Source organism: Choloepus didactylus, chromosome 1 (genome assembly GCF_015220235.1).
Source record: "Choloepus didactylus isolate mChoDid1 chromosome 1, mChoDid1.pri, whole genome shotgun sequence".
In the NCBI taxonomy this organism is placed as follows: Eukaryota; Metazoa; Chordata; class Mammalia; order Pilosa; family Megalonychidae; genus Choloepus; species Choloepus didactylus.
In genome coordinates, this window is record NC_051307.1 from 139,294,392 (window position 1) to 139,308,309 (window position 13,918).

At 34.1% G+C, this 13,918-nt stretch overlaps 1 protein-coding gene, 1 non-coding gene and 1 pseudogene across 4 annotated transcripts in view; 1 reads left to right on the forward strand and 2 right to left on the reverse strand.

Annotated features, from left to right (window-relative positions):
- Positions 1 to 8,325, forward strand: part of C1H3orf33 (chromosome 1 C3orf33 homolog) — a 42,398-nt gene extending 34,073 nt beyond the window's left edge. Inside the window, exons 4-6 of one of the 3 annotated variants that reach the window (XM_037842069.1) lie at positions 3,841 to 4,001; positions 5,355 to 5,475; positions 6,485 to 6,611. In XM_037842069.1, the coding sequence (XP_037697997.1) occupies positions 3,841 to 4,001; positions 5,355 to 5,475; positions 6,485 to 6,489 (287 nt within the window). In that variant the 3' untranslated portion in view covers positions 6,490 to 6,611. Of the gene's footprint in view, positions 1 to 3,840; positions 4,002 to 5,354; positions 5,476 to 6,484 lie in introns of all 3 variants that reach the window. The other 2 variants (XM_037842068.1, XM_037842067.1) reach the window with 2 other exon arrangements.
- A 1,329-nt stretch (positions 8,326 to 9,654) lies between these two features.
- Positions 9,655 to 10,128, reverse strand: LOC119525587 (annotated as a pseudogene).
- Positions 10,129 to 10,389: 261 nt separating this feature from the next.
- On the reverse strand, positions 10,390 to 10,467 carry LOC119510743. Its single transcript, XR_005212009.1, has one exon. It is a non-coding gene; the product is annotated as a small nucleolar RNA SNORD86 (small nucleolar RNA).
- Positions 10,468 to 13,918: the final 3,451 nt, after the last annotated feature.

A 13,918-nucleotide genomic window follows, 5' to 3' on the forward strand; every position in this document is an offset into this window, starting at 1 on the left:
CATTTAGTTTAAAAAAATTTTTTTTCTTTTTGCTGTGAGTTCCCGCCTCTGATTTTACCTTATATTTCTTTACATTCCAGTAACCATGGTTACTTTTCCATATAAGGAGCTGGCAGATTCTTTCTTCTCTTTATCACGGGGCTTGTTTAAACTGGTTTTGCCTCCATTTCCCTTATTCCATGCTGTCTCTATGTGAAAACTAAACTTATCCCTTTCTTGCAGCCCCCACGGAAATATATACACAACTCTATAGCAGTCCTTATTCACCTTTTCCTATATTTATGTATTTACATTTATATCGTCTACCAAACTGTGAGTTCCTGATGGGCAGGACCCTTTCCTATTTATCTTGGTATTCACAGTCCCTAGAAAAATACTGTTAGCCAGTAGAGACTTGGTAAAAGTTGTTGAACGATTTAACTTTGTCCTATTAAAATTATTACATTAGTTTTATGAAGAAAGAGGTTCTTATTTTTTTTAACCTCCAGATGAATGAATGAATATGACTCTGTTTAATTAACTATAAAGTAATAAGATTGATTTTTCCCTAAAACATACCTGATATGATTGATTCTTTTAACAAACTAAGCAGAACTTACATAATTTGAAAGAGTATTGTTCCCTAAAGAGAAATTACCGAGGATATTTATTTGTTGGCTACTTCATCTCTAAGCAGGGCTTATACTTCACAAGTCCTTAGCTTCTCAATTGTAACAATTTAAATCTCTCCTATCTGAAACAGTGACGACTCCTTAGAGCTTAGACAGCAAGGTCACTATTGATGGCCACATAGTGCAGGCTGTGCATTGCACAACTCCAGGAGTGATATACAATAGGAATCTGCCTCCTGGAGTCATGCAATGCCCAGACACTGTAATCAGCATATATGCATATTAATAATGAAGTGTGTTATCCAATAATAATGTATTTGTCATGGCAAGTAATTTAGTACATAGAATCAGAATTTTAGAACTGAAAAAGAACCTTGGGAAGCATTAATTCCCACCTTACTTTTCCCACTTATTTTAGTATTTTCTATAGAGGTTAAATGCCATGTATAAGACCACCTAGCCAATAATTGATTAAATCAAAGCTAGAAGGCAGGTTTTCTGCCACCTCTGAAACTCCATATATAAAGATACAAAATTTAAAGAAACAGGTGGTCATATGTTTTATACTTTTCAGGAGATGTTCACCACTACAACTGTAACGATGGTGTTAATAACTTTATGTGTGAGCAATATAAATTACTCACATGAAAGAGATCATTTTGCATTTACAGAAGTGAAACCTATTTACCTTTAAAATGGTTATAGAACTAGTAAGTTGCTCCAACGCACCATTTTAAATGATGTAATACAATCCTAGATCATCTTCTTCATTTTTAAATAGCTATTAATTGGAAGTTCCTTATGTTCCTTTCACTATTTTTACTACCTGGTATATAGGATAGAAATGGAATTTTGACTTTGTTTTGAGGAGGGCTAAGATCCAGGCCCTAAAAGTTGAGACCATTCTAACCATAAAGGTTTGTTTCAGATGACTTTACATCAGAATAAAGTCTTCATGGCATAGTAGAACATGTTTTGGAGTGGAGAGATGTGTTCAGTTTCCATTTCTGGACTATGGTTTCCACCACCATCAAACAAGAGCATTAGAAAATTTCCAAGGCTCCCTTCTCATGTACTGTTCTGTGACACCCCTCCGTTCCATGATTTTATCTTTGGTATATGTGAATGAGGAGGTATACATACACATGCATACAGGTAGCTTAAAAATTTCATGAAGTGAAACTTTTAGAGCACTTTACTTATTCAGTAGGTATTTACTGAATGCCTGTTATGTTGCTACAATCTCAGTATACAGTATACAAAACGGAATTTTGTGACTACATTAGTCACAAAATCTACAGTCTAGTGGGGAAATTATTCAGTGTCTCATATCCCTGGTAGCAAAATTAATGTTTTGAAATATATATAGATGACACCAATATAATATTCTTGTTTCATTTAGTTGTCCATTGTCATGAATCCACTTAAAATATATGAACCTAGGGAATAATGCAGTTGCTTTTCTATCATGCCCTAATTTTCTAAAAACCTTCGAATACTCAGTCATAAAGTTTCCTATCCATCTCATGAGCCAGAAATATAATGAACTCCTCAGCTGTAGTTAGCCTTAGTATTTGTCTCATGTCGGAGTTTTTCCCAGGAGCCCATGTTCTTTCCCTTACTTGACATGCTCCTCTGCCCAATTCTCTGTTAATTCTACAAAACCCAAGTCCTACTTTTTTCACAGAGTGCCCTTTGGCTACCTTCATGAGCCTATGTTTCTACCCCTTCTAACCTTCCAGCATCAGCTGGGTCATTCCCCAGTATAAATTGGACTTAAAAAAAAAAATGCATGCATAAAAGACTTTATTGAAAGTCTGGAAAGACAGAGGAATTCACATCACAGAAACGAAAAACTGAGAAATCACAGACTTTTAAAAATAACATTTACTTTTTCAAATAAACTCTAATATTTTGGAGAAAATATACTATGGGTATAACTTATATTTGTTTGGTCCTGGAAGATTTATTGTTAAATTTTTGTTGACCACATCATATTTTAAGTCCTCAAAGGAGAAATTTGCTAACTTTAAAGGAACCCAATAAACTTTTATCAAGTGAAGAATTAGGATATTAACGTTTTAGTTTGATAGTGTTGAACTAGATTTAGGTCCCAAAAGCTTTGGTCTCAAAGACTATGAGATGTTTTGTTGGAAGACAGCTGGTTGGTGTTGATGGAAACGCTAACTAATTTTAGAGAGACCTCAGAATCTTCAGCTTTCCCTTTACTCAGTATGTACTAATAATTTGAATTCATCTAATCTGTAATATGTGTTCTATCTCTAATCTGATTTGTGTATTTACTGTATCACAAAGTTTTTTTGCTAAAAGCATAATCACTCTACTTACACTTTCACAAGTGTTCACCATAGCTTAGGTCTGTGTCATGTGGCTGAAATCACCATGAGAACCACCTTGTAGTTCTTCTCTAAGTAAAACTCTTGGACAGTTTTCAAGAAGCCCATGTCCTAAAGAATAATGTTTCTCTATTATCAAATAATATTATATCAGGGTTCTGGATTATCTTCTTGGAATCAGGAATAATTTATTTCCTAGACATTAGATGAACTTAACTTTATACTTTTAACTATTTTATAAGAGCTCAATGTATGTTACATCTATAATTTCTTAAATGTTTTGTTACTCATTATTATCCTGTTTTGGAAAGTTATAAACCTTTTCTAAATTAAAATCCTGTCATTAAATTGGTTAAAATTTTATTGAGAGTTTGAGACCTTCTTAGTAATATATTACTTGAATATAAATTGATAAAATTGTGTTTGGAGATTAGTTTCAGAAAATGTATCAAAGAGTAATGATATAAAAATTAATAACATTGATAACATTTATTGAAATAGGAATATAACCTCAATAAGTTAAGTGAAAAAGCAGTTTGTATAGCTCTGCTGGTAGAAAGAGCCCATTTTACTGAACTATAAACTTATAGCTTTATGTGTATATATGACTGAAATCTGTATTTTTTTAAAGTTAAATTGGTTGAATATCATATCCTGTTCTATAGATATGGAGGCTTTTGAAATTTTACTCCATCTGTTCTATGCTTGTATTGTTTTAAGAGAAAATTTGAATGTAGAAATAGACCTACCTGTAGAGAATTTGAGTATTTATAAATAAATATATTCAGTTATTATTTTGGGCCAGAAGATTTTGGAATTTGCCTTTGCAACATGCTATTAAAGCTTGACTCTTTTCTACCTAATTTGTTTAGATGAGCCACATGGTGTTTTGCTGGTTAGGTTGGCCGGAGTAGAACTCACTGAAACTGGTAAGGTATGGTTACAAAACGAGTTAAAACCTTCCCAACTGCTGTGGTTCCAACTTCTTGGAAAAGAGAACTCAACACTCTTTTGCTACCTTTTAGTGAAAAAGGTAAGTAGTGTGAGGAAATAACTAGCAACATTTTATTCTTACTGTTTGTAATTAAACTTTTTAAATTAGAACTTTGACTCTATAATGGGATTTTGAATTTTTTTCTCATTACACAGCAATTAGTAATAACTATGTATAGAGAGCCAACTATCTTCCAGATGTTTCATATGTAAATTTTTATTATAAAATTTTAGTTATATATGTTTATTCTATAAAAAGTAGACAATTAAGAAAAAGGGTAAAAAACATTCAAATCACTGATCTGGACATTGTTAAGTAATAAGGTGAATCTTTAGACTTTTATTTATGCATTGGTGTATTATATCATTCTTCTTATTAGAAACCACTTGTAAGTGAGGCTTGTTAACTGGAAACTGCAGAGCAAAGAATTTTTCTGGAAGGTAAATACTGGTTAGGATAGTCCAATATCTTGTACATAGGTATGTCTGATGTGTATGTCTTTGGACTCTACAAATTGACCATATTTCAATTCTATTTATGACCAATAACCAGTCATCTGAAGACATTGTCTTAAGTCTTCTTACCTTTTTGATTGGTTATAGTTTTTGTGTAATTGGGTATGTTAGAGAGCTTCATCGATATTGCCCCATTACTATCCTGTGACTCCTTGGATGTGCCTCACTCTAAATTTATTTTAATGGGCCATCAGATAGGTTTTTATTCCTTAATCACTTCAGTGATATGCATATATTAAACTTATAATTATGAAAACTGCAACAACACAGAATAAAGTTTGTGACTTGTTCATTTTTTAAAAATCAAAAAACAAAATTGTATCTAGACTGATTTCTAACTATATAAAAATTTGTGCATATGGGTGATTACTGAAAAGGGAATACAGAAAATGAAATGGCTGAAATATTATTATAATAGGATTAAGAGCAGTTTTTCTTGTTTTTAAAATGCTTTTTTACTATAAAACAAACAAAAATAATCTGAAGGGAAAAAACCCTCATTAAAAAATTATAGACATTATAATTCTTAAAAGCTTTTTGGATTACTAATAAATCCATTAATTTTTGCATGTCCAATCATATTCTTTCAAAATAAGAACTATCCACCCTTGATTGGTTGAATCATTTTACATTTAAAAGTAAATTGATAATGCAGTTGTGTAAAACATCCCAAGGCCTTAAAAAAATATTCCTTCTCTTTTCTGTCAAGGAGTATTATTACCAAAAAAGTGACAAGATTATAATGATGATGAAGATAATAATGATATATTTTGAGTGTTTGCCATATGCCAGGCAATGAGCTAAGTACTATGCAAGTACTATTTCATTTACTCTCAAAGTAACCCTATAGAGTCACTGCTTTTGTTCCCATTCATAGGTGGGAATCTTAGAGAAGGTAAGTGCCTTGACCAGAATAAACAAGTGGAAGAATACTGAAACCCAACTCTTCCTGGCTCCTGAGCCCACACTCACCTTATATATCTTTACCTTCCTAAAAGGTAACAAAACTATGCCAAATGCATATTGTGGTAGTTTTTACTTCTCCTATTGAATTTCATTGATTGTGAAGTTGAATTTTATTTTTTTCTGATTTTGTTTCAAGAAAATGGGTTCATAAAATTTAAAAGGTTGAGGAAAATATGATAAACCCTTTAAAACTGCATGTACTAACTTTTTATCATCATGTACAAAAACGACTGCATTTAAAGGAACCAAAGTTAGTTACTATGTTCCTTTATATGGTTTTAGAAAAAAACCTCCTAGTTTAAATGTAGAGATTTCACATTTTAAAAATTTAATTGAATTACTTATCTGATGAAGCTATTAAATTGTCAATACTTTGTTGAATTTAATCTTGTTAGATTAAGATCCCAAAAGATCTGTAGAAATTACTAAACGGAATCTCTTTTAAACTGTAAATTAGTGAAATTAGTGAAAAAAAATTCCTTTTATCTGGTTTCATTAGGAAGTGAGGTACTATTTTTATGATAATTATTTTGAAATAAGTCTTTAAAATATGTATTTGCATTTCAGTGCCCTCCAAAACACTGGAATTCTGAACCTAATTTAACAGTTCTGTGATGATTCAGTTTGTTTTGCATTTGTTTCCTTTTTGGTTTCTGTCTGTTTGGCTGTGACCTCATTGTGTCTACCTCTTCTGGCACTCCTTCTCCCTGCCCCCTTCCAAACAACAACCAACAATCCAAAAATCTCTTTTTCACTTTGTTGCCTCTGTGCTTCTTTGGGTTGGGAGACCAATGAGCCTGCAAAGAATTTTTGTTATAAATAAAAGAGTCAATTGATTTTGAGCAAGGGGCCTTGCTAGTAATAAAAATCTTGGATTTAGCAATAATTGTTTATGCTCTTGGGGACCCTTTTACTTTCAATTTTTGACTTTTTTCTGGAGGACTAAAGTTGCCAAATGACTGATTTTTAAGGTACATAAGATGTTATGGGAATACTACCAGTTTTCTTAAATAATTGATTTTTGTTACTTTTTTCTTTAAGGGTAAATATTTTAATGTGAATCTGAATGAAGAAATTTTGAGAAGAGGCCTTGGCAAAACTGTTCTTGTTAAAGGGCTAAATTATGATTCTAAAATCTACTGGACAATTCACAGAAAGTTACTTAGAGCTGAATTAACAGCCTTAAAAAAAGGAGAAGGAATATGGAAGGAAGAATCTGAAAAAACAAGTTATTTGCAAAAATTCAAAGGTATCTGGAAAGAAATGTTGAAAAAAGACAGTTATTTAATAAAAACTGGATCAGATTTCAACTTGAATAAAGAAAGGTATTATGACAAATGTAAAAGGATCTACAAAACATTGATAGACAACTTGAATAACTACTCCTTAATATTGAAATTCAGAGAACTTAAGAGTCGCATACACTTTCGTAGAAAAGGGTAAAATGTTCTGAGGTCTGGAGGTGGCCTAGTCTGAAAAGAATCAAGTATTTAAATATATGGATATTTTTTGTTGAGTCAGAATGGAAATTTCCTCAGATGATCAAAGTTGTATTCTAATGATTTTTAAATATTTAAAAGATGATTATTATAAATGTAACATAAGCATTTACTTAAACATATTGTGGTTAATGTAAATTTTCTATGCTTTTAGGAAAAAAATGAGATAGTATAAAAGTTACCATGTTGAAGGACTTATATATGTACTTCTGATGTTTTGAACAGAGAGTATAACTATTGGCCATTATGTTATTTTAGTTATTTTGGGCAGTCATGTTATTTTTTGTTTACAGAGTTTTTGTCTTTTTTTTTTTCAGTTATATTAAGTTTGAGTATTTATAATAAAGGTGCTCTTTATACTTCATGTCTGAGGCCACACCTCTCTTAACTGCTTCTTGCTTGTGAATTTGAGGCAATGCTGTCAGAGAAGGGCACTTTGACATTCTTAGTGATAAAGTATGGCTAATTTTTTCTATTGTTAGCAAAGGGCAGGTGAGGAAAGAATGAAAGAAAGCAGAGACACTGAGATGTTTGTGTAGTATGAAATTGCTGACTTCTCTTAAATCTCAAACTGGTATCATTCTAGGTTTATATATATATATATACAGTGAGAGAGAGAGAGATGCATAATTTTTCTATATATGGAAGCAAAATTATAAAAAACATATCCTTTATTTTTATTAAAAATAAGATATCTGAAACATAGTTTGTTGTTTTAGAAATCTTTGGGTTTGTGGGAAACACTGAGTTCATTTCTTACGTAATGACTGTTGCACAAATAGGCATTGAACAATTTGTTGAAAGAATGGATGAATACTCTGATTTACTTTTGTAACCGAGAGTTAAGAATTAACAAATGATTATGATTCCTGAATCATTACATAGACTTGTTTCCCTCTAGTATATTGCAGAATAGCCAACAGTTAATACCTGAAATTACTGAAACTCCCTGAACTAGTCTTAGCCCTGTTTATACTTACTAGTGTGATGGTTATTCTAGCCTAGTCTCAGTCCTGTTTATACTTATATTGTGTTGGTTATTCTAGCCTAGTCCCAGCCCTTGTTTATACTTGCTATGGTAAGTATGGTAACCACTCCACCTTCTCTTGTTTGGATCCATAAAACCCCTAAACTCCTTAGACTCAGGGAGACAGATTTTTAGGCCTCTAGGCCATCTGATCTCCTGTTTCACATTAGCAGTAAACTCTTTTTGAAACCTGGGTGGCATGGATTGGCTGTTAAGCGCCCTGGGCAGAGAACCCTGCTTTTGTAAGGTAACATTTTAATTTTCCAGTTGTTTACTGTCGGAAATAAAGCGGTACCTGTAAGGGAATAAATGCTCACTCGGTTCTGGAGGAGAAAAAAATTTATTTACGATCTTGCAAGAAAGGGCACACAGTCAAACACGTGGTAGGCTGGCACGCCAGAGGAAGAGAATGGTGATCTTTAAATTTCCTACTCCTAATTCGCAGGTCCTCCCCTGTTTCCCCATTGACTGGGTACTGCAGAGGTTACAGCCTATCCAAGAACACTAACTAATTCATCTTCTGAGATTTTAATTTGTACAGCCTATCCAAGAGAGCCAACTAGCTCATTATTGAGATTTTAAACTGATTAGCCTATCTGAGACAGTTCACTCAGTTAAAAAAAATTTTTTTTTTTTTTTAGCTGGGAGTTCCCGCCTCTGATTTTACCTCATATCTCTTTACATTCCAGTAACCATGGTTACTTTTCCATATAAGGAGCTGGCAGATTCTTTCTTCCCTTTACCACGGGGTTGTTTAAACTGGTTTTGCCTCCATTTTCCTTATTCCATGCTGTTCTCTATGTGAAAGTTAAACTTATCCCTTTCTTACATTTACTTCTAGTATATAAGAGAACAATTGATTTGCTACGTTCAGCTTATTAAATTCACTTATTGCTTCTATTAGTTGTTTTGGAGATTCTTCCGGGATATTCTGTGTAAACAAATTATCAGCAAATGGGGACAGTTTTACTTTTCCAAAATTTGTGCCGTTGTTTCTCTTTATTGCAATAACGGTGTCCTCTAGTACAATGTAGAGTAGAAGTGGTATGAAAGAGCTTATCCTTACCTGGTTCCTGATGTTAAGGGAAAAGTGTTCAGTATCTCGTCATTACGTATAATGTTAACTATGAAGATGTCCTTTATCAGGTTGTGAGAAGATTCCTTCTATTCCTGGGTTGCTGTGTATTTTTTATTTTCCTTTTTCAGTCATGAATGATATATTTTCTCAAATGCTTTTTCCACTTCTATTGAAATTATCATTTGGTTTTCCTCCATTTTTCTGTTAAGATTGTGAATTACTTGAATTATTTTTGGAACATTAAACCAACTTTGCATTGCTAGTATGAGTTTCACTTGGTCAGTATGTATTATCCTTTTTGTACTAATGAATTTGATTTGCTAATATTTTGTTGAAGATTTTTGTGTATATATCCATGAGGGAAGTTGGCCTGCAATTTTCTTTTTTAAATAAAGTCGTTGTCAGGTTTTAATATTAAGGTTTTGCCAGCCTCATAAAACAAGTTGGGCAGTGCGCCCTTTTCTTTTATTTTCTGAAAAAAGGTTATATAAAATTGATGTTATTTCTTTCTTGATCTAATATGCCAGCGAAACCATCTTTTTGGTAAGGATTTTGTATTGGGATATGGGAGATGGATTGGGGCATAGCCACCCAGGGAATGTCTCTTCTAACCTTCCTGGGATAGTTTTTGCAACTTTTTCTTTTCCTTGGAGCTGCTCTTTGTGCTGACAGCCTCTTCCAGTCCACTGCTGATGGGCTTCTTGGAGAGTTTCTTTTTTCCTTGGAGGCACTCCTGCTGTTGGCTGTCTCTTCAAGATCGCTAACTGGTTCCCCTTTGGGTAAAGACTTCTTCCTCTTGGGGATTATTGTGCTGCTAGCTGCCCCTTCATCACTGCTAATTAGCTTCTCCTTGCATTTTTTCTTCTTCGTTTTGGAGTAAGAGACAGTCAGGTCTTCCATTCCAGTCTCCTGAGGTGCCTCCTGGAACTTGAGCTTTTCTTCTGCTGCTGTTCTCTGAAGACATGAGAACATTTGCAGCCAGTCACTTCTTTTCCTTCTTCAAGCGTTTCTTTTCCTGTTTCTCCAGCTTCTTAGCAATCTCTGCAGTAGCTTCCTCTGTCTGAACTGTCTCCTCCTTCATGACATCCAGATTCTTGTGTGGAATCTCTCCTGTCTTATAGAAAGACAGCTGCTCCTCCACCTGTTCTTGAAGCTTCTCCCCAAGTACACTTGTTAGTTCATGGGACAATACTGCATTTGTTTGCCAGGTATGGGAAGATGCAGCCTTTGTTCTTGGCAGCTGTGCGGCCAATGAAAGTGGAGTGGAAAATGAGTCCATATTTGGAGGTGTTTCCCCTTGTTTCAGGGCTCTGAAAGCTTGGTCCCTTTGCTGGGCCCTGGGAATCACTCAGGACTGGCCATCACCCCCATAGCAAGAGGCCTGCACAGATCAAGGAGCCCTGGTTAAATTACTGTGATTGGTAAGGGTTTTGATGGCGAATTCAGTTTTTCTGTTTCCTCTTGTGTTAATTTTGGCAAATTGTATTTACCAAGAAATTTGTCCATTTGAACTACATTATTGAATTTTTTGGCATAAAGTTGTTTATAATATTATTTTATTATCTTTTTCTTTTCTTTTTTCTTTTTTTTTACTTTTTATTTTGAAATAAATTCAAACTTACAGGACAGTTGCAAAAATAATACAAACCCCATCACAGAACTCCAGCGTACCCCAACCCCCCTCTACCGATACCCCATCTACCAACTTTAATATTCTGTCACTTTACCATTTCTTTCTTTCCCTCCCTCCCTATCTATTATCCATCATCTATTGCTCTGTCTTCTGAACATAAGAGAGCAAGTTGCACACATCCTTGAACAAATAATATAATTCACATATACATTTCCTATGAACAAGAATATTCATTTATGCAGTCACATTAAGTGTAGTTGAGAAGTTCAAGAAATTTAACATTGATATAAAGCTTACATTCTATATTTCATTTTTTCCTTATGTCCCAATTGTGTCCTTTTGAGCCTTTTCTCCCCTATTCTCAGATCTCATCCAGAATCATCTGTGGCATTTAATTGTCATTATCTATCGAGACTTTTTTTTTTTTTTCAATTGTGGAAACATATATACAGCATAAATCTTCCCATTCCACCCCCTCCCAAGCATTCCATTTAGTGGGATTAATCAAGTCACAGTGTTCCAATGCCATCACCTTCCCACCATCCATTACTAGAAATTTCCCTTCACCCCAAACAGAAGCCCTACACTCATTTCTTATTAACTCCCCATTGCCCTTTCCCCCACTTCTTGTAACCCATACTCTACTTTTCATCTCTATGATCATATTCTCTGGTACTTTCTTTGTGTTTACCGTGGGGCTTAAATTTAACATCTTAAATCTATAACAACCTTGTTTTCTTTGATACCAACTTAACTTCAATAGGACAAATAAACTATGTTCCTATACTTGTCCATTCCCCCACCTTTATGTAGTTCTTGTCAAAAATTACATATTTGACATTGAGTCCAAAACCACTGATTTATCATTACACTTTATGTATTTTAGATCCTGTAGGAAGTAAATAGTGGAGTTACAAATCAAAAATACAGTAATATTGGTATTTATATTTACCATGTGATCTTTACTGGAAATCTTTATTTCTTCATGTGTTTCAGTCAGTTGTTTAGTGTCCCTTCCTTTCAACCTGCACAATTCCCTTTAGCATTTCTTATAGGACTCATCTACTGGTAATGAAGTCCCTCAGCTTTTGATTATCCGGGAATGTTTTCATTTCCCCTTCATTTTTAACCTCCAGGTGTTTGTGAATTTTCTAAATGTCTGATGGTTATTGACTTCTAATTGTATTCCATTATGGTCAGAGAATGTGCTTTGAATAATTTCAATTTTTTTTAAATTTATTGAGGCTTGTTTTATATTCCAGCATATGGTCTATTCTGGAGAAAGTTCCGTGATCACTAGAAAAGAATATGTATCCTGGTGATTTGGGATGTAATGTTCTATATATGTTTGTTAAATCTAATTCATTTATCAGATTGTTTAGGTTTTCAATTTCCTTATTGGTCTTCTGTCTGGTTGCTCTATCTATAGGAGAGAGTGATGTGTTGGAGTCTCCCACAATTATTTTGGAAACATCCATTGCTTCCTTTAGTTTTGCCAGTGTTTGTCTCATGTATTTTGTGGTACCATGATTGGGTGCATAAACCTTGTCATTGTTATTTCTTCTTGTTGAATTGCCCCTTTTATTAGTATGTAGTGGCCTTCTTTGTCTCTCATAACATCCTTTCATTTAAAGTCTATTTTGTCTGAGATTAAAATTGCTATACCTGCTTTCTTTTGGCTGTAGCTTGCATGAAGTATTTTTTTCCATCCTTTCACTTTCAATTTCTTTGTTTCCCTGTGTCTAAGATGAGTCTCTTGTATGCAACATATTGATGATTCATTTTTTTTGATGCATTCTGCAAATCTATATCTTTTAATTGGGGAGTTTAATCCATTTACATTCAACGTTATTACTTTGAAGGCATTTCTTGAATCAGCCATCCTATCCTTTGGTTTATGTTTGTCAGATATATGTTTTCTCCTCTCTTTCTTATTGTCCTTTAATGAACCAATATTGAATCTCTTTAGTACTGAACCTTTCTCTATATCTCTCTCTCTTTTCTTTCTCTGTCAGTAGGGCTCCCTTTAGTATCTGAAGTAGGGCAGGTCTTTTATTAGCAAAATCTCTCAGCATTTGTTTGTCTGTGAAAAATTTAAGCTCCCCCTCAAAATTGGAGGAGAGTTTTGCTGGATAAAGTATTCTTGGTTGGAAATTTTTGTCTTTCAGAATTTTAAATATGTCATGCCACTGCCTTCTCGCCTTGATGGTGGCTGCTGAGTAGTCACAAATTAGTCTTATGTTGTTTCCTTTGTATGTGGTGAATTGCTTTTCTCTTGCTGCTTTCAGAACTTGTTCCTTCTCTTCAGTATTAGTCTGATCAGAATATGTCTTGCAGTGGGTTTATTTGGATTTATTCTATTTGGAGTTCACTGGGCATTTATGCTTTGTGTATTTATATTGTGTAGAAAGTTTGGGAAGTTTTCCCCAACAATTTCTTTGAATACTCTTTCTAGACCTTTACCCTTCTCTTCCCCTTCTGGGACACCAATGAGTCTTATATTTGGACGTTTTATTTTATCTATCCTATCCCTGAGGTCCATTTCAATTTTTTCAGTTTTTTTCCCCACTCTTTCTTTTGTTCTTTCATGTTCCATTCTGTGGCCCTCAAGGTCACTGATTCGTTGTTCAGCTTCCTCTGGCCTTCTACTGTGAGTACCCAGAATCTTTTTAATTGGGTCGACAGTTTCTTTTATTTCCATAAGATCATCTATTTTTTTTATTTACTCTTGCAATTTCTTCTTTATCCTCTTCTAGGGTCTTCCTCATGTCCTTTATATCCTGTGCCATGCTCTTCTTCATGTCCTTTATATCCTGTGCCATGCTCTCATTGTTTGTCTTTAGTTCTTTGATTAATCGCTCCAAGTACTGTGTCTCCTCTGATCTTTTGATTTGGGTGTTTGGGTTTGGGTTATCCATATCATCTGTTTTTTTCATAAGCTTTAAAATTTTCTGTTGTTTTTTGGCCCTTGGCATTTGCTTTACTTGATAGGGTTCTTTTAGGATATGAAGGATTATTCAGACACCAGTCTCTAATTTGTGAGATCTACAGCTTGGTGGTGTATATACTTTCTCTAACTAACCAGCAGATGGCATCCACGAGTCACCTATTCCCCTCAAGTCAGTTCTCCCCAACTTTGCCTTTGTGGTGTGTGGGAGTCTGGTTCTTATGGGGTCCAATTGGTGCACCAAGTTTGGGTGTGTTGTTGGTGCTGTCTGCCCTGAATGTGGGGTGTGTG